This window comes from Alligator mississippiensis, chromosome 3 (assembly GCF_030867095.1).
Source record: "Alligator mississippiensis isolate rAllMis1 chromosome 3, rAllMis1, whole genome shotgun sequence".
Lineage (NCBI taxonomy): Eukaryota > Metazoa > Chordata > Crocodylia > Alligatoridae > Alligator > Alligator mississippiensis.
This window is the reverse complement of record NC_081826.1, coordinates 291228896-291253252: the sequence shown is the minus strand read 5'-3', so window position 1 is coordinate 291253252 and position 24357 is coordinate 291228896. Positions and strand designations below refer to the sequence as shown.

At 44.4% G+C, this 24357-nt stretch overlaps 1 protein-coding gene across 1 annotated transcript in view; it reads right to left on the bottom strand.

Annotated features, from left to right (window-relative positions):
* The window catches only part of LOXHD1 (lipoxygenase homology PLAT domains 1), a 218785-nt gene that overhangs the window by 174570 nt on the left and 19858 nt on the right, over window positions 1–24357 (bottom strand). The window contains exons 2-4 of the mRNA XM_019496142.2: window positions 19886–20000; window positions 5872–5952; window positions 3797–3981 (exon numbers count right to left, since the gene is read on the bottom strand). Of these exons, the coding sequence (XP_019351687.2) occupies window positions 3797–3981; window positions 5872–5952; window positions 19886–20000 (381 nt within the window). The remainder of the gene's footprint in view (window positions 1–3796; window positions 3982–5871; window positions 5953–19885; window positions 20001–24357) is intronic.

The following is a 24357-nucleotide window of genomic DNA, read 5'->3' as shown; positions in this document are numbered from 1 at the left end:
CTCCCATACTGCCAGGGCAGTTCAGTCCCACAGGGATTTGGGGTGCGCAATTGGGGGTCCCCAGAAAGCGGCACCTGCAGAGACCTTCCTAAGCTGCATTGGGCCAGTACTAAATGTCATAGGCAGCTGCAGGAATGGGAGAGGGCAGAGCCCGGGAGAAGCTGGACAGATGTTGGGATCGACCAGGGCCAGGGCTGTCTTCTCCCTGGACATGGGGTGGGGAAAGGAGAGGGGAACGGCAGATGGTGCCAGGTCTGAGTGAGGCTCACGGGACCTGCCTCAGTTCCCAGTGCTGTCCAGGGCTCCCCAAGTGCCTTAGTTTGCTTCACCCTGAGATGCTGCCTTTTCTGTTCCTCTGCCTCACATGTGGGCTGTGGGACTCGGCAGTCAGACCCACTGAAGACATCCCCAAAAGCATCTCTGGATGGGTAAGTTTACATGGCCTTTTTTCCAATTTACAGTTGTTTTATGTGGCTACTGTAACTGCTAAAACAATGTTTTATGATTGCAAAAGGTTTTGACGTTGGTTTAATACGTAGTCTGTCACCTATGTGTGTGAAACATTTGCTGGTGGTACTTAAGGTTGCATCTTTTTAAATTGGTGGTGGGCAATGTCAGAGTTTGGGAGCCGCTGAACTAAAACAATGACTCTCAACCTGGGGGACAGCATCCTGAGGTGCCATCAGATCCTTGCAAGGGTGCTTGGGGGGGGGGGTGTTGAGGAGATAAGTGAAGGGTAAGGAGATAAGCAGATAAGCTAAACAGATAAATGCAGTCTCAGGCTTATCTCTACCTGAATGATCCTCCACCCCGCTGCCCAACCCCTCTGCAAGTAAGTAAGCACTGTAATATATATATTATGTTTTGAAACTAGGTGCTGCTCGATTCATAAATGTTATGGAGAGGCGCCTTGAGTCCAATGAAGTTTAGAAGTACTGGGCTAGACCACTGTAAGATGGATAAATAACTGGCTGGATCATCATGCTTAATAAGCAGTCTTCAATGACTTAATGTCTAATTGGCAGAAGATGTCAAGTGGGGCTCTCTAGCAGTCTCTCCTGGGTCCAGTATTGTTTAATATTATAATTATGTAAGTATGTAAAGGGTGTGCATCAGGATCTGGGGGAACATCTGTTCACCAGAGCGCCCCAAGGGATAACAAGGGCCAACAGTCATAAACTCCTCCATGACTGTTTTAGGCTGGACGTAAGGAAAAACTTCTTTACTGTCCAAGCCCCCAAGGTCTGGAATAGACTCCCTCCAGAAGTGGTGCAGGCACCCACTCTGGGCTCATTCAGGAAGCATTTGGATGCTTATCTTGCTGGGATCCTTTGACTCTAGCTGACTTCCTGCCCCTGGGGCAGGGGGCTGGACTTGATGATCTTCAAGGCCCCTTCCAGCCCTAACGTCTATGAAATCTATGAATTAATTATTTGGATAATGGGATCACAAACACACTTAGCAAATTTGCAGATGACACTGAGCTGCGTGGAGCTGCAGACACTCTGGAGGGCAGGGCTAGGATCCACAATGACCTTGACAGACTGGAGAAATTGTCTGTAATTATTAGATGAGACTCAATGAGGACAAGTGCAAAGTCCTGCACTTGGGACATAATGGCATGCACAAATGCAGACTAGGGAATGAGTGGCTAGGCTGCAGTACTGGTGAGCCTCATCTGGAGTACTATGTCCAGTTTTGGGTCCCACACTTCAAGAAGGATGCGGACAGTTTAGAAACCGTCTAGCCCAGATCAACAAAAATGATTAGGGGCCTGGGAGTCATGACTTATAAGGAATGGCTCAAAGAAATACGGTTATTTAGTCTGGAAAAGAGAAGACTGAGGGGGATTTGATAAGAGTCTTCAGAAATACCTAAAGGGATATTACAGAGAGGATGGAGATGAGCTTTTCTCTGTGCCTGTAAGGGACAAAACTAGGCGCATTGTCCTCAAGCTGCGGCAGGGAAAACTTAGGCTGGAGATTAGGAGGAACTTTCTGACTATGAGGGTGGCCAAGCACTGGAAGTTTTCAAGAGCAGAGTTGAGAAGACAGACACTTGGCTGGGATGGTTTAGTCATGGATGATCCTGCCTTGAGCAGGAGGATGGACAAGATGAATCTGTGAGATCCCTTCCGGCTCTATTTTCTATCATCCTACGATTCTTTCTCCACTTACAGTGCCAACACGATGTCATTGGCCGGTCCAGTATTCAAAACTGCTTCATTAGAATGACAAGGGCATAGGGCCAGCCTCTTTATCCAGTGAAAAGCAATGTTGGTCAAGTAATGAGTCTTAGCTAATTTAAGAATAGTGACTACTACATCTATATAGGAGCTTGGACTAGAAAACCCTTGAAATTCCTTCCAACCAAGTGAAGCTATGTTAATTCACAGCAGCTGAGGATCTGGACCATGACCTTATTTCCCTGTTGGGTGTGTGAGACAACACATAGTGGGAAACAGGTCTCTAAAAAGGATGCGATACAATACAAAGCAAATTGAATCAACTCATCCAGAAAGAAGCAATAACAGTTAAAAACAAACAAAAAACCAACCCCAAAAGCAGGTGTGCCATTTAAAAGATCCACTGAGAAATCATTTGACCAGTGGGTTTTCCCATTGAGGGACCTAGCTTTGACAGTGTACAGCAGTGAATTATATAATACTTTCCCCCAGTCCCTCAGAAGTATCATTAACTCTTCTGTGTCACAGGCTAAATGGGATACAGAAAGAATAAAACAGTCCAACAATGGACTGGTTGGAGGGATTTCTGGCTGAGCACCTCCAGAGGTAGCCTCATTCCTAGGACAACTCATGCTTCATGTGAATTTTTTTAATATACACATACACCAAAAAGAGTATTAAAGGATACCTTCTATATCTTCTATTCATAAAAACTGCCTTAGATAGAGACACCTCATTAATAGTAAAACAAATGAAGAAAACAATTTGAGACTAGTATCCTGACAATGGCATGAAAAATGTTACCTTCATCAGCACAGGCCAGGTAAAATCTTAACAATAATACTTTGCCATTATACACCCTCTATCAACAGAGGATCTCAAAACACTTGTTAAGTGTAAGAATTATGCCAGTTTTTTATATCAGGAAACCAACACAGAAGCCACACTGAAAGCACTGATGCAACAAATCCTCTCATTATCCACGGAAGAAATATGCCAGGTAACAGAAGTACATGATTCCCTTCCCAGCCCACACAGACACTACCCAACTAATTTGCCTTCCCTCTAAGCAGTGTGTGATGATGAACAACTACTTTGTATTCTACATGCCCCAAACTGGATCATTAACAGCGTTGGTATATTCCTGGGGTGGGATAGGAAAACTCAGGTTTGTTACCATTGAGCTACCTGAAATGAAATGCAAGTTTATTTCCAGGCTCAGCTTTTACATCCTGATACCAGGTCATATTTCCACTCATGTTACTGATATGCATCATCGCATGGTTTGTGCACCAGGAGTACACGTCTGATTTGCAAGCTTTGCTGCCTCCCTTTCAACATCATTAGCTTAAAACACTCTGCAAAACAGGCACCAGTTGAGTAATGATATCATACACAGTACTTCACAAAGCATTGGAGCGCTGGTGTCAAGTCTGAGAGAATGGGCTGGGATCCTAATATACAATGCTACCATCATCTGGAAATATTTAGCATTCAGACACAGAACTGAGACCGCTTTCTCTCTTCAGATAAGACATACTTGGGTTGGGTTGGACTTGGTCCTCTACTAATTAGGAACCAGGTAGCTCAGTTTTATCGTGAAACACTTACTTTTGGGCACGTCCATAGGGTTCAGAGTGGCGACCAGATCTCTGGTGAACTGTCGGTCTCCCTCATCCTTGCTCAGCCAGTTGTTGCAAGGAAAGTAAAACCGGAGGTGAGGTCTGTTCATGTCAGTCACTATCACACGGTCAAGGAACCAGCTTGCATTCATTCCGGTGTTGTCATGCTCAATTCTATGGCACAAAGGAGGAACAAAATGCATGGGCCAGTTGGGATGGGTTGGTTTGATTCTGACAAGTTCTGGCACGTAAAATATATCACAAGGACCAACACGAGGCAACATTAAGAGTAAATGAACTTATTGCAATGACCTATGTACTTAAATCTCACACTTCATGGCCCTGTATTTGTTGTTTAATGATGTCACAACCTCCCATTCAAGAAAAAGGTGCCTGTCTGCGTGCATGTGCATGTGTGTGTGTGTGTGTGTGTGTGTGTGTGTGTGTGTGTGTGTGCGAACATATGCACATCTGCTCACAAAAAAATACATACATATTCACATACACACATACAAATCCATATCTAAATATACACCCACCCCTACAACCCTCCATCCACACACACACACAGAGGTTCACAGAAACATGTAATCATATATATAAACAATTAAATTATCTACATAATTAGCACCCATGTTATTCCTTCCCCTTTTGTGCTGCCTCGTTCACCTCTCTCATTTTCTTACTTTGTCTACATCAATCTCTGTTTCTTCCACTTCATTTCTTATTCTTTTTCCCCCCTAATGTTTAATTTCATTCAGATCATTCTGGCATTGATTAAACATAGTTATTACGATAGCTGTTATTTGTGTTACAGCAAGTCATACACCAAACCCAATTACTTCACTGAGACAAAAGCTACAAGTGTAAGTAGGCCCCCTGGCACATGTTTTATCACGTTAATGTGTTAGTTACACCATAAATAGTAACATGCTACATGTGCGGTTGATTTATAGTGCTACAAAGATGTTCCACAATATATGATAAAAATAAGCTGTCAAGAAGCAGGTTACGGGTTCCACAGCGGAGCAGAGCTGAGGAGCAATCCCATGGGGAACCTGGCAATCCCTGTTCCCATTCGCCTTCCCTGCCTTGTTCTTTAATCCCCGCAGGGGCTGTGGGGCAAGATATTTAATCCCAGGGCCCCTACATGCCATGGATGTCTAAAAACCACACTTGCAGCTCAACTACACACATGGATTTTCAAAGTTCCCAGCATGCCAAGACCCTGGGATCAGGGAGAGGCCTCCTAATCCCTGGGTCCCCGTGCACCAGGACATCAGAAAAATGCACATGCAACTGGGCTGCACATATGGCTTTAAATGTCCTGGATCACTGGGATCTTTAAAAACTCAGTGTGCAGCCCCCAGCTCTACACATAGCTTTTAAAGGTTCACCAGGACCCAGGGAGCCTGTGGGTTCATAGGTGCCAAGTGGGTATCAGTCGACTCCCCATAGCCAGCACTTGCAAATCTGTGCCCAGGGTCTCTGCTGGCAGTGGCACAACTGGAAGCTGATCCTCAATCCCAACCATCATGCCTGCTCAGTACTAGATAAGCATCTTGCTATACTAGGCATGTCTACATGAAACGTTCACTGCAGAGCTGCCTAATTAGCTCCACAGTAAATTTTCAGTTGTCTACACATGTGGCCTTATTAGGTTACAGTAAACTAGGATAGTACTTGTCAACACAAGTTCTTGACTCGTCAGCAATGCACGTGTAGATGCTGACGGGGCTGGCTGGGGCATGAGGGTGCTTCAGAGTGGGGCCTGTCTGCCCGCTAGCCCTGCACTGGAGCACCCTCGTGCCCTAGGCAGCCCCTCTGCAGCACGCTGAGCCAGGTCGGAGCAGACCTGGGCTGGCAGGCTGATGCCCAGGGCCTCCTGCAACCTGGGGCTGCTCCAATCCAGCTCAGTATGCTGTGGTCCTGGGCACACATGCAAAAAGCAGTGCCTGGGAGCAATAAATTCCAGTGTGAAATGTGCTGGAGTTTATCTCCTCACATTAATTGCATGTGTAGATGCGCCTACTCTGTCTAGAGACAGTCATGTTAGGTTCATACCTTATTTTCTTTATTTGTCCAACATTGTAGGTTTTGATTCGGAACACATCTGTTTTGGTCCTCTCAAAAGCACTTCTACTCCTGCAAATACATACATCAAAGGCCATATTAAGCAGATAGTAATTGTGTCAGCAAACGCACTGCCAGAGATCCACTGAGGATCTGGGTTTAATAATGAAGAATTATCATTGTCTGCCATTGAGCTAACCTGCTTTTCAATGTCTTCATTCCTGTTAAAAGCTCTGAACAGTCTTATGTCCTGGGATTAAAAACCAACTGATCCTTTTTCCACTCTCACATTTTGACAGGTCTGACAGCCTTTCCCCAGCAACTGGTATACGGACTTTGGAAGAAATGCAATGTTAGCCCAAGTGGATGCAAACCTTGGGTCACATTCCATATCTTCCCCACTGCCCTCCCTCCCTGCTTCAAAAAAAAAACACACAAAAAAAACCCAAACCAAAAATCCACTTTTTATCAATTAATGAAGAGCTGCAGTACTGAGGGATGTTTTGCAAATGGCTTTTGGAAATAACACAAAATAATTTCCTCAGGCACCACTTAGACATAACATTGAAGATGGTGTTTTAAATATTTTTTTGGACATTTCCTCTTCTCCTGTTCTTGAATTCACCTAAAACTACCTGAACAGATGTAGAATCCATTATATTGTTGATGCTGGGGCATGGCTCTTCCTTCCCTCGCCCTTTGGGTAGTCATTTATGTAACGTGCAAATTCCGACTGTTAAGGCATCTCACTCGACCCCACCCTTGCTGCTCTACAAGGTAGGCAACACTGGTGAACCCAGTCCTTTGTACCTCCTTGTTGGCTGCCTTGTAGAAGCTCGACTCATTTCTCTGTTCCACCGTGGCAGAGGGTTGCTCCTTATTTGAAAGGTTTCCTCTGCTTTTCTCAACACGTCTCCTACATCAGAACAAGAATGGAGCAAGGATTGTGTTTTGAATAAACTCCATGGCCCAACACTACTCTGGCAGATGGTGCTATTCTGGAGCTCAGGTGGGAATAAGAGAGGATGCAAGTGGAAGATGGAAGTCTTGCCACCTACTTCTTCTGACATAAAAAGACTTTAAAGAAGTAACCACTGCTACATTCCTGCACCACCTTCCTGTCCCATATAGGAGTCTGAATTAGTCTGTAGGACACGTCATTTCTAAAATATTAGGTACCCTTAGCATTTTGTAGGTATATGTAGAATACAGCGGGGGTGTCTACACACTCATTAATGTGCTGTCATTATGGTGCATTAAGTTTAATACCTGTAATGACAGGTACTAACATAATGAGCCGTAATCGGTGCTACTGTGCATTAGCACAGATGAAAGTTGGGGTTTTTTTGTGACACTACTGCGCATTAGACTAAATCTACTGCACATTAGCACATTAGCACGGGCTTTGCCCGCCATGCTGAAGTGCAGTAGAAATAGTCTTCTGCACATTAACCATCTTGTGTAGACGTGCCCAATATAATCCAGTGTGTAAGATAGACTGGGTGTGTAAGACAGACTGGGTTCTGTTCCCTGTTCTCTTCCCAATTCTGCCATGGCGTGTCTTCGGCCAAATCCACTCATCCTTCTGAGCTTGTTTCCCTCATCCACACTTCAACTTCCAGGCAAGATTTCTCTCTTACATCTTGTCATGGCAAAGGTGAGACCCAGTCTCTACCAGGACTTGCAGATACTAACACAAATAAGAGTATACAGAAAACAGAAGTCATATTTCAAAAACAAGAAGCCACCACATAGGAGCACAGCCATGCTGCAGCAACAAGCAGCTCGAATAGTAATAATGTGAGCACCAGTGTCCAGCTTTGCTCAGATCTGTTTTCTGCGCGTTTGCGATATGCTCCTGCCTTTGTTTCAAGCTTGTCTTTTTATATTGTGCAAATACACATGTAGCTTTCACCCCGAGAAGCAACACTGCTCATACTGTGCTAGAACAATTGTTACTACATAAAGAGGCTAAAACAGTTAACCTTGTCAGAAAGCTTTGGCAAGAAGCAATTAAATCCAGTCAAGCTTTCCTCATCCGCAACTTGGCTGTCAAACTAAAAACAGTGAGCAAGTGCAAGGCAATTAGTTTGCCAAGCTTGAGTGAACATTGTAATGACAGTGGTTTCTCCCTGCTTTTACCCTGGAGATCAGTGCACCATTGCAGATTATCCAAAGTACTACAGGGATGATGTAGAAGTATTAACGGCAGGTAATTATCCAAAAGCTTTTAGTACACTAATTTTGTGTGCTGCTGGTTTATGGCGCACACATGACAATTCTAAGTGTTTGAATACTGTATTAAGTTTACGTGTGGTTTCGATTTCTAGCATTATGTTCGTAACACTGGCACGACGCGGTGGTTTCAAGACACAGAGAGAAAACTCAATAATCAAACAGCAAAGAGCGCATGTCTGCAATCACTGCCTTGAACAACTGCAGTGTGTGTGCATTACGGGTCTTGAACGAGTGAGTTTGGGAAGGGATTTGCAATTGTGTCTGCAGCCCAGGAGGCAAACTTTTGGAGAGTGTCCTTGGCAAGCTGCAGGCAAAACTGAACGAGCATGAAAAGTCTTGGACTGCATATGCGACAGCAAAGGGGAAAATCTGCATGGTTTGGGGGAAAAAACCCAAGTTCTTGTTATTGGTGTTGCTCAAATACAGCACAATCACTAGGGTAAAAAGAGATCCAACCAGTGAACTATTTACATAGGTTGCACCAAAAAAGGAAGAGGGGAATTACAGGTGGTCTGCTATAGATGCATTTAAACTAGAACATTTTTGGACCTGTTATTATAAGGAGGTTGATATCACAGGATAACAGGGGAACTGGAACTACCCAGCCTCTGATGATAAATAAAGTACAAAACACCTGAACTAGAAACTCCAGCTGTACCTTGCTAAGACCCAAAGCTTGAAACATAGTGAAGTTTTAGATATGCCTACTGGTTAGCATCTGACATGGTGACTTGCATAATTTCTCTTGAAATGTTAATTCTTATCTTGAATTAAGAGGAACTAATAGGATTAGGTTTCGAGTCATGTCATTTATATGTTGCATTTCTGGCTATGGTTTGTCATATATGTAATACAGTGCATTTCTGTAGGTAGCAGGCTATACAATCTAGAGCTAAGTGGATAAGTCACCACAAATAATATATTCACCAGATATATTTGGTGAGGCTTTAGGATCATAAGGAAATCTTAGGAACCGTTTGCAAAAAGTGGTAGGCTTAAGAATAGAGCCTAACAAGTCTTTAGTGTTAATGAAATAAACTGAATGAAGTTGTCTCTGAAGGGAAAGCACAAACCCGTATAATTATCATTTTGGCAATATTTATGGGGCGTGTTACCTGGCAATGCAAGCTGCACATTGAAATTCCTAAGCCATATGGCATGCCCACACTGAACAATCTGTAAAGGTATTTGGAGATCATGTCTGAAAGGTCACAAGCAAGTGCAGTAAAAACATTAATTTGGGGGAGATTAAAAAGATGCTCCGCTAGGATTATCTTTGAGACGTTATTGTTTTAGTGGTACATCTATTTAACATGGATTTTAGTATTTTTATTGCTGCTATTGATGTTTTAGAAGACCCTGAAACAGAAGCTAGAAAATCCTGGGTCTAATAAGACTGATCACAGTGAAGGCCAGGGGGGAAAAAGTGCTCCTTAAATCATTTGTTAGCTAACACACGGTGAAATCCTAATGAGGACAAGGCAGGCGTCGTTTTCTCACATGTTGGCTGATACAGGTAAGCACTGTGCTTCCTCCAATTGCAATATATGATTGTTACTATGACTTAGCTAATAGCTGGCTAAAAAAACCCAACCCTTTTCCCCCCAACACAATTTTCTGCTTGTAGCCTACAGTGCTGTCATTAATATGCTTCTGTGAGGGATAAATAACCCAGACAAATTGGCCTTCAGATCTTCTGCCAAGCTTGTTGTCATTCTGCTGACAAAATCACGACAAATCAGAAATCTGCTGAAAGTACTGCAGAAGGCAGAGACGCGTCGGAAAATACTCCAGATGGGAAAATTACCAGCTGAAAAGCACACCAACTGCAAGCGTTCATGAAACAAGGACATTATATTCCCTTTGCTCTGAGTAATCTGCTATCAGATGGCAAGGTCCTGGCAAATTGGTTAAACAAAGCATAAAAACACCGGTGCCTGCCTCTTGCACAGTGATGTAATGGGCACGCTCAATTGCTTGCAATTCCTTGCATTTAAGCTGGGTGAGTCCATAGAAAGAAGATGGCTACCAGTAATCAGTAATAATCATGATAGCTCAGCACTAGGCCAAATCTCTGACAGCTCAAATACTGTCTTATCACCAGCAATGGACTCGCTAAGGATCAGTTTAAAAAGCCAGTTCAACTCCTGAAGCTGTCCTAGAAGAACAAATGCAAGAATTCAGCCCTAAATCCAGCTGCAAAATAGATCTTAGAAATGATTGCAGCACTTGACAGGTGCTAAAAGGGAATGGCGGGGCCTACGGGCCAAAGAAACAGGGCCACCAGGCCAAATTGCCATCTGGCTGCAGGTATGAGCTGGCACACAAAAGTGTGATTCATTTACACCTAAGCTGTCCAAGGCAGTAGTCACCGACTGGTAGATCAAGATTGACTGGTAGATCGCGCAGCCTCTAATGGTCGATCTCAGTCTGGGGGGCCTGAGTGTGGGCACGTGCACGCATAGCATTACCATCCATCCGGGTTTTCCCAGACATGTCCTCTTTTTTAGCCCCCTGTTGTTGTGTCCGGGTGGATTTTTGAAATGCTAGCAAATGTCGGGGGTTTTGCTTTGCCTCTGCTTTCCCAGGCTAGCTGCTTGGGGCTGGGAGCAGCAGGCAAGGTGATTGGCTGCCGGGGGTCACATGGTCTGCACACAGGCCCCAGCAAACTGCTCCCAGGTAAGAGATACAGATGGTTTGATTGTTTCTGTGCATGTTTGTATGTGTGTCCATGCACACGCATGCTACACGGATGGCAGGTCTGGGGGGACACAGCTGCAGGTCGGGAGTGAGGGGCACCAGCAGGGCTGGGGGGGCAGGGGGATGCAGGTCGGGAGTGAGGGGCAGAGGCAGGGCACAGGCATATCACTGCCCCGCCATCCTATACCCCTCCCTCCTCTCCTCTCCCCTGCCCTCGCTGCCCTCTTTTGCCCCTCCCACCCACAAGTGTCCCCTTTTTTGGTACTGGAAATATGGTAACCCTCATAGAGTGGGGACCCAGCTGGGCCTGCTGGTGGGACAATCAGAGCCCAGGTGGCTCATTCAGGGGTGTGGGGAGGCTCCCACCATTGCGCGCACCTTGATGGAGGCCTGGGGGGGCATGTGCCCCCTTGATCTGTGCATGGGGTGGAGGTATATCCTGGGTTGCACTTTAATTCAAAAAGTGATCTTGTGCTTAAAAAGGTTGGAGATCATAGTTCCAAAGCATTGAAATGATGACTTAAAGTAACATATAAAGTGTTTCATAGATTCGTAGACATTAGGGCTGGAAAGGACCTCGGAAGATCATCGAGTCCAGCCCCCCGCCCAAAGGGCAGGAAGTCAGCAGGGGTCATAGGATCCCAGCAAGATAGACATCCAAATGTCTCTTACAGTTAGCAGTTCCTATTTACCAGTTACATGCAAAATGCATTTAAGTGACCTTAACCATGACACACAAGCTGGTGCTTAAATATGCATAAGGTTTACACGGAAAAGTTAAGGTTCTTATAATATTTGTCATGAATTTTCCTGACAAGGCTGTTATAAAATGGATGTGTGAACTACATAATTAAATAAAATATTTGGGTGTTAAATCTAGGTCATTATTTCCATATTCTAAGGGGGAAGGGATTTGTCAATAGTGGTGGTCTTGTGTGATTTGTACGTTAGTACGCTGGTATTATTCGTAGCAGAAAATATAAGTAGATCTGGTAACTCCTCTGCTTGAGGTGGCTCAACACCTTCATTATATAAGATCATGTTATCAATTGCTCATAAGTACCAAACTTTAACCGCATGGGCCAAAATTTCCCTTTTGCGCATTAGCCTCAGGCTGGATTCATCAAAAGACAATTTCAAAAAAAAAAAAAAAGCTGCAGTCATTTTGGTGTTTGAGATTACTGCAAACTATGTGATTATCCCCATGTTTAAATACCCTTACAACCATTTTGATAAGAAGCTTGAGCACTTCTTTGATTGGAGAAGGGACTTGAACTTTGGCAAGGGGGGACTCTGTTTTTACTGGTAGCGTGACTTATAGTATACCCCATGAAAAACCTCTCCACTTGGCACCTTGTGCACGTGCTCCTTCAAGACTTCATTTGGTAGGTGACAAGTCTTTCTGTAGAGAGTATCCCAGGCCTTCAAGGACTGAGATTGGTTTTGCTTACAATTGCTTCTCACATGCTTTATGGCTGCTGACAGACATGGGTGGGGTGAACCAAAAAAGTCAGCACTTTTCCAAAAGAGGAATTGTGTCAATTTGACCTGGTTTACCTAGCACCTGTACAGCTCGCACACTTCTGCAGAGCTTTTATCTAATAGCCGATTTAGTTATTAGATGAAAACGCCAGAAAGCCCCACTGAAGGGCGTGAGTTATACAGACACTGGGCAAATCGGGTCAAACAGATGCAATTTCTCTTCTAAGCATGCACTGTGCCCGGGGAAGGAGGTGCAGTGTCAAGATGAAAGTAAAGCACTGTTTTTCCCCCCATGCACACATTTGTAAGCAGCCTATGAGGCTTTTTTTAATTGCATGCCCAAAATGGGCCCAAATTCAAGTTGCAGGGGCCGTTTCACTCCTGACGTTTCCTAGCGGTTTGTGTTTAACTCTGCAGCTTTAAGCAAACTGATACCAGTTTTTCTGAGCTATCTTAGCTCTAGGTTAACAAAAGACTGGAGGGGGGTGGGGTGTGGAGAGTAGGGAGATATTTAAAAAAAAATATTTCTACTTTAAAATAGTAACAAGTACAGTGTAAAAGTGCAGAAGTGTGCATCTCCTCTCCCCAGGAGCCAAGCAGGATGCGCTTGTGAGTAACAGCACACCCGTATCACCAGAGAGTGAAACCCCATTCTTCCCGATACCCTTCATAGGGTTACACATTTAGGGCTAGAGAAAGACAACTTCCTTTTTCAATCTTTTTTTTTTTTTAACCAATGTAGACTATTCCCCAACTCCTAACCATGCTCCTACACCAGGGTTTCCCAACCTTTTCCAGCTCAAGGCACACTTGTAGTAATAAAAGTTTCCCGTGGCACACCTGTTAAGGCATCATACCTGTTGTAGCTTATGGCCATGGCAAAAGTCCACAGCACACCTGTTCATGTCTAATGGCACACTTCTGTGCTGTGGTACACTGGTTGGGAAATACCGATCTACAGCACCATTGATCTGTAGCAGCTCATTAGCTGAGAGGATGGGGTAAAGGGGGTGGGCAGGAAGTTGGGGATGGCCCAACAGGGGATGGCCCCTGCTTGGCTGGGCTTGGCAATGGCCAACAGGCTGGGGAGCATGCTCTAGCACCCCCCATGCCCTCCCAGTCTTCTGGCCTGGGCCACTGCAAGCATCTGGCTGCCTTTCCCAATTGAGAAGTGACCAGGAGTTCAGGAGGTTATCCATCCAATCTACAGAGCTTAGAGAAAGATTGACTTGATTCTGCCTCCAGCTTTTTGACTGTCTGTACTTAGCCCGAGTATGCTATCAAAAGAAATGCATTGTGGAAAGCCCTTTGTTTGCACCACTGTTTCTGGGCCTCCTAAGTCTGGAAAACTCTTCTTCTTCCATGGCTCTCCATATCCAACCATTCCACTGAGCATGTCAAATAGCTTGTTTTTTTCTTATAATAAAGATTTTTTTCTTACAATCTAGATTACTATATTTGCTGAAGTTAACAATCCTATTTTCCCTGTAATTTCTTTATCTATCTTAAGAGTCACTCAATAAAAATGATAATGAAATCCTGATCCTTTTGAAGTCTTTAGCCGATAGACTCCTGCTGACGGCAACTCAGACTCTTCTGCTAATGTAATTCAGCACAGCCCTACAAACTTCTGTAGAGCAACCGTGATTTTTATCAGCTGAAGATCTGTCCCAACATGTAGCTGTTCCTGAACTGATCTCTGTTTAGCTGAATTATGAATGAGGAAAAACCTTGTGAAACTAATTCAAGACCAGGTAGAAGAGGTTGGTGATTTAAAGAAAAACAAAACAAAACAAAAAAAACCCCCAACATGTTAAAAAAAAAATCAGTCTAGAGCATAATCCTTCAAACTCCATACTACCACTTATCAAGGCTTTCTTTTAAGTTGTAATAACTGCTAACCCAATTTTTTTAGGGGGGGGGGGAAACAGATGGATATTCTGCTTGACTTAAACAGGACTGCATAAGACTGACATTGAGAAGCAGATTAGTTTATCTTATGAACAAGGGCAAAATTGCTAGTTGAATGTTTTAGTGAGAACAGCATTTCCAACAAGTTAAACCATCTCTTTTATTTACCCCATCCCATCGACCTTAGTTCATGAGCAGTACAAGCCACTAAGCAGGACATCATGAGCAAAAGGACCTGAGACTCAAATTTCAGGGGGACCTTTACAAATCTACCCACGGTGCAGAGATCTTCCCTGGGGACAAGGCCAATATCTGCAAGATAGACATAAGAGGCCTCAAAGGCAGGAGCAACCCATGATTTTCTGTGAGGCAATGGAGAGGGCCTGCTAATGTTATATTGCCTCTGGCAAGTGCCATGATGAGGTAGGGCCTGCCCACACGCTCCTGTTGCCCCGTACCAGAGGAGGCAATGGGCACCTTGGGCAGAGGAGCACCTTGCAGTGCTGCCAGCTGTATGCTCAAGGCTGCCCTCCAGCAACTACACTCGCTTCTGGAAATGTGTTGAGCGAGCAGGGCGTACTTCACAGCAGCGCAGAAATGCCTTGGGAATCCGTAGCTGTGCAGGCAGACCCAGTGGGCAAACCAGGTCTGGAAGCCACAGAAACATAACTCTTGTCTTACTCCTTGGCTATGCCACACATACAGTTCCTCAATGGGTGGCCTTGTGAGCGTCCTTGCATTTGGGAACGGCCAGGTGGCTATGGGTGCTCCAGCCTCCTTTCAGGTACCTACCACTGTTCTGCCATAACTCCAGCGACAGCTTATTTTATGCTGAAGCTTTGGGCTGTTGGTCTCAGAGCTGTTATATTGAGTCCAAGCTGCCTAAAATTCTGCATACGCCGGTGGCCTTCCCCAATGCCCAGATCCACCAGGTTGACTAATGCTTTGGGCTGGCAGAAAAGACAAAGGAGAAGTCAGCCCAATGCATGGAGGACAGCAGATGCTGCTTGATTATCCCTGGGTTAAATAAGAGATCCCTTTCACTAGACTTGGCAGGCTTCAGTTTCCAGAATGCATGTTTCTTATGACAAGACAGTATGAAAATTCATGTGTGTTTTTACAATTGCCTTACTGCCAGGCAAATGTTAAAAACACATGTTATTTCATCAGCTTGTCATGCCTTGTCATAATTTTACATGACAAAAAGTTCTGAAATGTCATGTATTTCACTACCAGCACACAATCACAAAAGGAGAAAAAAAACCACCTGTTCTAAACAGAAGCTGAAATGGTAGTACCTTCTTTAGGAAATGCATGGTATTTTATCTTCTTATCATATGCCATGAAGCAAATACCTATAAAATGTCATGCATTTGCAGTCATTTCACTGGTGAACTCTATATACACATTTAGTTGGAAGATGCATGAGATTCCATCCTTTTGCCATATTCACAAAGCGGCATAACACATTTGGAGACAGGCCACGTATTCTCTGGTTGGCGTCATAGTTAGGGGGGGAAGAAAAGATCAGTCAATTAAACAACAGGACAATAACCTGTGTCCTGAATAGCGTTCTCTTGTATTTGTTTGATAAACTACCCACTGTGCAGTAAGCATTTGCTTACAGATGCTGAAATTTTAGCTGATGCTTCAGAAACTATGAGTAGAAAATTGTCTGGATAGAAATGGTCAACTCTCAGGAGGCCAGAGTTTAAAAACCTCCAATTGCACGAGGCACTTGCTTGCTATGATTCGCATTCCCTTTCCAAGTCCCTTTAACCCTCTGCTTTCCTCAATAGTGAGGACAAGGCTGAAAACAGCAACCAGTAAAATGCTTGTATACGTTTCTTCTGTTGCTGTGATAAGCTATTGTGTTTTTGGGTTTTTTTCCAAGAAACAGTGCTCATGTGGCTGGAAGGAAAAAATAATTAACAAGAGCATCCACAAAGAGGACTATGCAACTTGTAAATCAGCTATGATCACAGCTGATTAACAAATAGCCACAAACAGTCACCAGGATATCCTGATTTCATCTCAAAAGGGGATGCAGCATTTAAAAAAAGAGGGGGGCGTTATTCTTGCTAAGGTCACCGGCAGGGCAGCACTCTGGTGCCTCTCAAGGACTTTTTCACCTAAATGCTGACCACAACTAAAAACCACCAAAATGAAAAGCCTTTAATGGCCTTGTAGTTATTATAGGCAGATAGGAGTGAAGCTCTGTTAAAGCGGTGGCACTTAATGGCCAAAGCTTTAGATTGGAATAGAGAGACATGAGTTATGTTTCCAGAACTACTACTGATCTGCCGTGTGATCTTGGGAAAAAGTCACATTGCTACCCTGTGCCTCAGTTTCCCTGTGTGTAAACTGGGGAGATGATCCCTAATGAGTGAAGTACTTTGAGGTCTATGGATAAAAGTGCTACATAATTGGGGGGGTTGGTTTGTTTTGTCTGATATAAATGCATAAGCAGCAAGTTCTCACCGCTGTCGGTGATGATGGTTGCAATACTAAAAATCTCGGGGCCAGCTCTGATTTTAGAATATCCAATATGGCAAACAGGTCTGAAATTTCATGTATTTTCTTTACCATTCCCATATCATTTTCTTTACAGAGTCTCATGTTTGAGTTGCTTCACTGGGAAGAGAAGCTCTTTTGAGGGTAAAATTTAAAATAGTTGCAGGTACCTCCTGTCGGTGCTGTAGAAACGGAGAAAATGTGAAGTTACCGCATGACATTAACAGAGGGTTAATATCTTCTGAAGCACATTTTCAATAACATTTAAACACCACAAGCACAACAAGAGATGGAGGCGCTGGCAGACTCCAGAGGTGAGGGGGAACTAGTATTGTTTTCTACCAAGACCTTGCTCTAGCCTGGAGGACAGAAGGTCTGGACTCCGTTCCTGGGGCTGTATCACCTTGGACAAGTCGGTTTATGCCTCTGTGGCCGCGTCTACATGAGACGCTGACTGCACAGTCATCTAGTACTTTTATACACAAGTACTAAATGACCGTGCGGTAACCAGAGTCACTGCACAGCAGCTTCGCCGAACGGCTTTTTGGCGATGCTGACCGCAGTAGCTCATTACTACTGTGCAATAGCATCACATCACGCTTCGTGCCATGCAACGCTACTGCGCAGTAGTAATGAGCTACATACAGCGCAGTCAGCATCTCATGTAGACGTGGCCTGTGCTTCCTTTTTTTTCCCCCTGCCATTTATTTGACCTCTTTATAGAGTATGAGCTCTTCAGAGACAGGTCTGTTACTCACTACACTCCTGTGTTGCTTGCTGGTCCCCCGCTCGGTGAAGGAGACGGATCTGTTACAGCTCCACTTCAAGAACCGCGGTTCTTTAGCTCAAGCTGTAGCAGCTCTTGCTTCTAGCTTGGCGAGGCCCCGTTCGGTCCCTGGCTTTAATTAAGGGGCGCCTATACAAGAGCAGCAAAGCTGCTCCGATGCACTGTAATTCCAGTGCAACAGAGCAGGCTCGATTAATCCAGTTTGCTGGAGCGTGATAAGTACTACACTCCAGCAGACTCCAGCGTCTTGTGTATCAGTAACCCCGCGCTTAAAAATGGTGACAGGGGTGCTTTAACTAAAGCTCGTCAAATGAGCTTTAGTTAAAGTAACCCTACCACCATTTTTAAGCACAGGGATGCTGATACATGAGACGTCCTGGGCGCTTTAATTAGAGCTGCTCTAATTAAAGTGCCCCCACCCACTCCCAAAGCACGTGTATAAACGCCCAAGATAGTGCCTGTAACACTTGTTCAACATCCAGAAGAAATGGAGCTTTAATGTCAAATTGGAGAGATTCAGCAATGCAAATAACCACTGCTAGTAGTAGGATGGTTTCTTTATTTTTTTATTTTATTTTATAAATAGTCTCTGCGTTGTTGGGAGCAATTTTGCCTGTGACACCATGTGCATCTGCATGTGGAAAACCAAGAATCTGCCTAGCAGTTCTGTAATGCACAGGCCAACATTGGCAACACACATCTTTCAAGCCCGGCCTTCTTTTCTTATGCAAATCAATCAAAGATATTTTCAAAATCAATAGGCTATCACTGGATTTTCTCTAACACTAGGTTTCTTTCTCCTCTCAGAAAAAGAGCCACTAAGATGCAAGGCAGGCTGAGGGGAAGCAGCACATATTTAGAATAAAGTGTCGTTGTTACAAGTTAGCTGCTTTTTCTTTTCTTCCTGTGCCATAAGGAAAAATGTGTATACTTTTTTACTGCAAGATAACAGCCTGTTGTGGCATCTGAAGCCCTGTGATGCATCCCTTGATTTTTCTTAGTACCTCCTCAAAAATGCCTCCCAGCCTTCCCCAGTCTGGTGCCGGTCCTCAGAAAGAGAAACAGGCAGATTTTTTAAACGAAGAACTAGCCATCTTTAGAAACGCTTTTGACACAAGGCCAAAATCTCGGCTGATAGAAACTGGCTCCATTGATGGTCTGGCCCATACTTTCCTGAACCATTAAGTCTAAGTTTGCAGTTGTCACAAGTGTCATTCAAATAACTTGCCTGGTGTTCAGCATTTGCATTCCTGCCTGTATAGACATGTTTGGGGCCATCATTTTTAAAATGTGCAGGACAACATATTTTCACTTTTGTGGGTAAAATTAAGCTCCTTTATCCATATTTAGACTCCTAAATAAAAGTGGCTCCGTGTCCAAGGGTGCTGGGTACCCAGTAGTGTAATTAGTGGTGGGTGACCATGGCACTAGCCCTGGATCCACAAATGGTGGCCACTGTCATTGCTGGCCCAGACCCTACAGTCATCCCTGCACCCAAAGCATAGACCTTTTATGACTGTAGGTGCTTCAAACCCTTGGTCATTTGGGGGTGGGGGCAGGATTAACATCTCTGAAAATTAGGCCACTGATGCTCAGGTATCTAAACACAAAGCCAGAAGCCTAACTTTAGCCTAATGTTGACTTCATCAACTCTTATACTGTAGTGAAAGGGCCAGGGCATATATCTTACTAGCCAAGGGAGGCTGTTCAGATCTGCATGTGAAAGAGCTGTAGGCACTGCCCACAGACAGGGCCCAAACCTGCTCGGTAATGGGTACAACTGGTTGAGCACTTTCATTTCTTAGGAGCATGGTGACAGCTGAGAGTACACATGGGTTTTACAGCGCATGGTCTGCACAACTTCACACATAGCAAGCAACGAAGGTTTGTAGGGCACTAGAGCCAGGAATATCTCATATATCATAGGGGTGGCCAACCTGTGGCATGAGTGCCTCGGGCAGCCTCGGTGCGCAGCATGGCGCAGATCAGGGAAGGGACGTGCAACACAGCAGCAGAGAGGGCAGGACGGTGGAGCAGGAGATCAGGCAGGGAGCACAGGACAAGAAACAGAAAGCAGAGCTGGATTTTGGGCAGGGTGCACAGAGTAGGGAACAGAAAGCAAAGCAGCAAATCGAGCAGAAGAAAGGGATCGGCGTGGCACTCTGGGAGGATGCGGGGCTAATGTGCGGTACACCTGATAAATAGGGTGGTCTCTATTCACATAGCATAAACCAGCATTTCCCTGACAGCGCCTGCATGCCTTTGGCCCTGTTCTACCTGAATCTGTTGGCGAAACAGTGTATGATTTCAACAAAAGGGCAACATAATTATGCAGCTCAGCTTTAGGATTATTAAATTCTCTCTGGTACTCACTTGCTGGTGAGATGAGTCTTCGGCGTAATCCCTAACTCTCCAAAGAGAGTAACAAAGACATTAGCATCGGTTCCTGCTCCCCGCACATCTCCCGTCACAGTCACTACCTCATAAACTGTGGGAGAAGAAAAGGAAGATCAGGACAACAGAAAAATCCCTCTATCTTACCTTTAAAGGATCCAACAGGGCTTGACCAGACTAAAGTAAAATACAAACTACATTCAGGGATCGTTTCACCTACCACTGAAACGAATCCGGTTCTCAGGCAGAAGAGCATCACTGCAGGATAGACCAAGAAATAAATAATATCGTGCCCAACTAAAATTGCTGGAAACAGTCAGACTGAAATTACCTACCTGCAGTTGAACTAGGACAGAGTTTGCACCCCCAAAAAAGTTCTCTGTGATTATGTGCACTTCGATGTGTGTCATTTGTAGATGCTATACAACAGGTGGATTTTCACGAAGTGTTTAAGCCAGCCTGATGGAACCATTTTGATTAACATGCAGGTCCACGCAGTGCAATGAGATCTTTGCATCAGGCTAACCGACAAGCAACTAAACCCAGAAAATTCAAATTTGACTTGATTTCACTCAAGTCAAAACGGCAAAGAGCACCGAAGTCAGGGCAGCCATCCAGAGCGATCTGGACCCATTCCAACAAAATTAATTTTAATGCAATCAAACACATGGTCATGTGTCTAGGAACCTAGACTGTAGGTCATGCATAGAGACCGGGAAATTGTATCCATGACATCAATGATGCCAAAAATATTAAGGGGTCAGAAAGAACAAACAACCGAACATGTGCACCCAGGGTGATGCTGGTGCAAAAAGGCTACAGCAATGCTTGGATGCAATAGGGAAAATAGGGGAAAGTGGGCAGACTACCTCTATACATGGTATCCACATTGTAAAAAATGATGCTAAAAAAAATGGAGAGAACATAAAGAAAAGGTAGAAAAAGTATTTGAAGGCTGGAAAGAATGACGTTGTAGGAATATTGAAGAGCTTGATCTGTTTAGTTTAAGAAGACTGCGAATCGACATCATTACAGCATAGCAATGCTTTCATAGAAAGAAAACACAGGATCCTAGAGGCCTTTTTCAATCTAGCAGAGAAAGACATGACAGGTACTAATTACTGAAAGTTACAGCCAGACAAATTGAAATGAGAAATTAGACACAAATTTTAACAGTGGGGATGATTAACCAATGGAATAGGATTCTGTACATTTATGCTTCTTTGAATCATGACTGAGCACCTTTCTGGATAATATATTTTAGGCAAACACATTGCTCAGTACAAGAGTGACAGGATGACATACTATGGGTTCAGTTACACCGGACAGGTTAAGAGATCAAACAGTCTTTTCTGGATTTAAAACAGCTGCAAGGCGGAGATGTTCAGTATTAACTATTATCGTCAGGAGCAGGCATAAGAAGGCAGAGCAAAGGCTGAGCTTTCAGGCTTTAACTCTGCAGTCTATAGATGCCGAGTGCTCGACTTCTCAGCTGTAATAATAGTGCGTTCATGTTGGCGTGGGTCTAATAATTAGTGTATATTTTGTTATTGCCCACTTGCTGAGCTGCCTTACATGTGTTCAGAAAAAGTAACAGAAGCCTTCATCAAGACTGCCCATGTTGGGCAACAGTAGCATTCACATGCCATCACTCTGCAAAAAGGGAAAGCAATGCTTTCACAGCCTTAGCCCATGAGAAAGGAGACATGGGGTTGAATAAGAAAACAGCAGCTGGTTTAGCACCAAATCCTTATGGGCAGCAAATGCTGGTGACCAAGGTGGTCGAAATGGGCCAGATCAGTTTGCAAAGCGCTAGCTGGACTCTGTCTAAATCTTATGATGCTGGTAAAGATGCTGCTAAAAATACCCAAAGTTTCCTATTATCACCTTTCCCTGAAGGCAATCGGTGCTGTTTGCCAGAGTGATCTGCAGTTACAGACTAGACAGGAAGTGGACCACGCACGGGTCAGTCTATTAAGATGTAGTTCTTGTGCTCGGTTATGGTTTCAGAAATACCTGGTTTAAAGGTGTCCAAAACACGTGTCCGAAAGAAAATGAGGTTCTACGGAAGCAGTATAACAAGGATGTAAAGGGCTATGTATGTATTTATTTATTGTCACCAAATAGCAGTTCCTCCCTTTCGGCTTCCTCCTGCTGTTAGTGACCGACACAAACAGCAAACGCCTGGCTAATGGAAAGAACATTTAGCCGCGCTCCCACCCTATGGAAATGCAACCTATGTCCAATCATCCCCTTGCTCTGGTGATTCACCCCTGATTATTTTCCTATTTTCAACGCTGTTATTTTCAAAATAGCAAAATTGCCTCCTAAAATAAATGACAGCAGTCCTGCACACCTGTGCAGGGCCATTCCTCCAGTGAGCTCAGATCAACCTGCAATATTTAGCACTGACAGGAAATAGCTTTTAACATCCCCATGTGCTTCTTTAAACATGAGCTAATTAACCTTTGTAATTTCCCCATTTCACAACTAGGTGAACAGGAGAATCGAATGTAATATAAGGTTTGCCGTGGTCACGCACCAAGTCGGCGAGACAGCTGCCGGGGGAGGAAGAACCCCGGAGTCCTGATTCCCCGTGACCACTCTCCTTGCTACATGCCGGTCCCCGTTGTACAGCAATAATATCACAACGAGAATCTGAGACGAGCGGCTGATGAAGTGAAGTAGCGGCGGTATCGCATGCGCTGGGTTGCAAACAGTGGAACCAACAATAAATCAAGAAGTCTCTCAAGGAAGAAATGTAATTAAAAATGTATTTGAAAGCGCAGTTACCTTTCAGTGGCTTCGATAAGAATTTGTCTGTTTTGTAAAGGGCACGTAAGGGCAATGGGGAAGTTGTTGTTTTCATTAAGGAGCTTGCCCTTATAAGCCACCGATTGCTTTTGAGGGGGAAAGGAATGCATTTGTTCCAGCGGAGGATGCTATCTCCGGCCATGGGGCACACTGCAGAGACAGCAACTGGGCTAGTTTCTACATAGAGAGCTGTAAGGAGGAAAATGGAATATGTCATCCCTAAAACAAGTGGTGCTTAATCCCACCCCAGAATGGATTTACAGCCTGCTTGGGCAATCCCAGTGTGAATGCCCTGGTTATGGGGACACTGGGAGCCATGGCTATGTACAGATGTAACCCAGGCTGCATGACTCGCTGCATCTTCTAGTTTGTGTCCACACACCAGCTATGTGGTATGTAGCTGCCATGTGCAGGGTCCTATATTCTCTTCCAGCTTTACAAAGCCATGTAAATACCCATGCTTTTTAATATTCACTAATAAAGTTTTAAATTTCAATATGTCTCTGCACCTGCACGCACACACACCTCCGCCCCTGAGCCGTACCAGCTTTTCTTCAGTTGCAACCAGAGATGAAGGCCAAGGTACCCAGTGCCAGGCAAGCCTGGAGCTTTATCATGGCTGTTATTTGTAAATGTAAACTAGGACTTGTACACAGCCACATCAACCTAGCAAGGGCCATGTGTGCATGCGTGTGTGTGCAGGGGGGTTATACCTACTGGAGGTCCCAGGTACTGTCCTTTCTGTCGTGATACTCCCCACTGTCAGCCTGGGCAGCCTGCAGGCTGGCACAGTGACATGTCCCACTGTCTGCCAGGGGAAGCAGCTCAGGAGCAATACCAGTGTTTGCATCCAGGTCATCTGAAGAGTCAGAAAGGCTAGATGGGGAAGACCGCCCACTCCACGCTGAGGCTAGGGACCATCTAGTCACCGATTTCCTGTTAGGGGCGACATCAAACTTCCTGCCTATCTTCACACTTTGTTTGTGGTAGCGGTGGGAGCACGCCGATAAAAAGTGCCTTCACCCATGATTTGCAAAGCAATGCTATGAAAGGAGAACTATTGGCTTTTAAAATCAGCCATAGCCACATATTTCACCCCTTAAATTCTCAGCTGTTACACCAGAGATTAGCATATATTCTTTCAAAACTTCAACAGTTGTTTCATGACTTTACAATGGGTGCAGTGTTCAGAATAGTCACAAATTATACCTTGCAGGAGGGATAAGTTATACTTGCCTACGTCTGTCTCCTTAAGCAACTGTTCCTTTTGTGTTCCTGAGCGGGACTGATGAACATTTTATCTTCACTTAAGTACATAACTGGCATGCCACACAATGGAGGAGGGTCTTTTCTGTGGCACATGTAGTCTAGGCTGATTTCTCTTTCCCTCCATAACTTCTAAGAAACTAGACCAGAGGACATCAAGGTGGAATAAAAGAAACTGGTAGCTGTCAAAAAACAAATGACATATTTCTTACAACGGAAGCCAGGTAGAAGCGAGTACAACTCAGTGAATGCTAACTAGTCTGTATTACACGTGTATGGCACAGACCATGACTTGCTCACATAGCAGAGTCTAGGCAAAGTTCACTTCTTGGCAAAACAGAGATGAAAATTATTGAGGGGAAGAAGTCTGG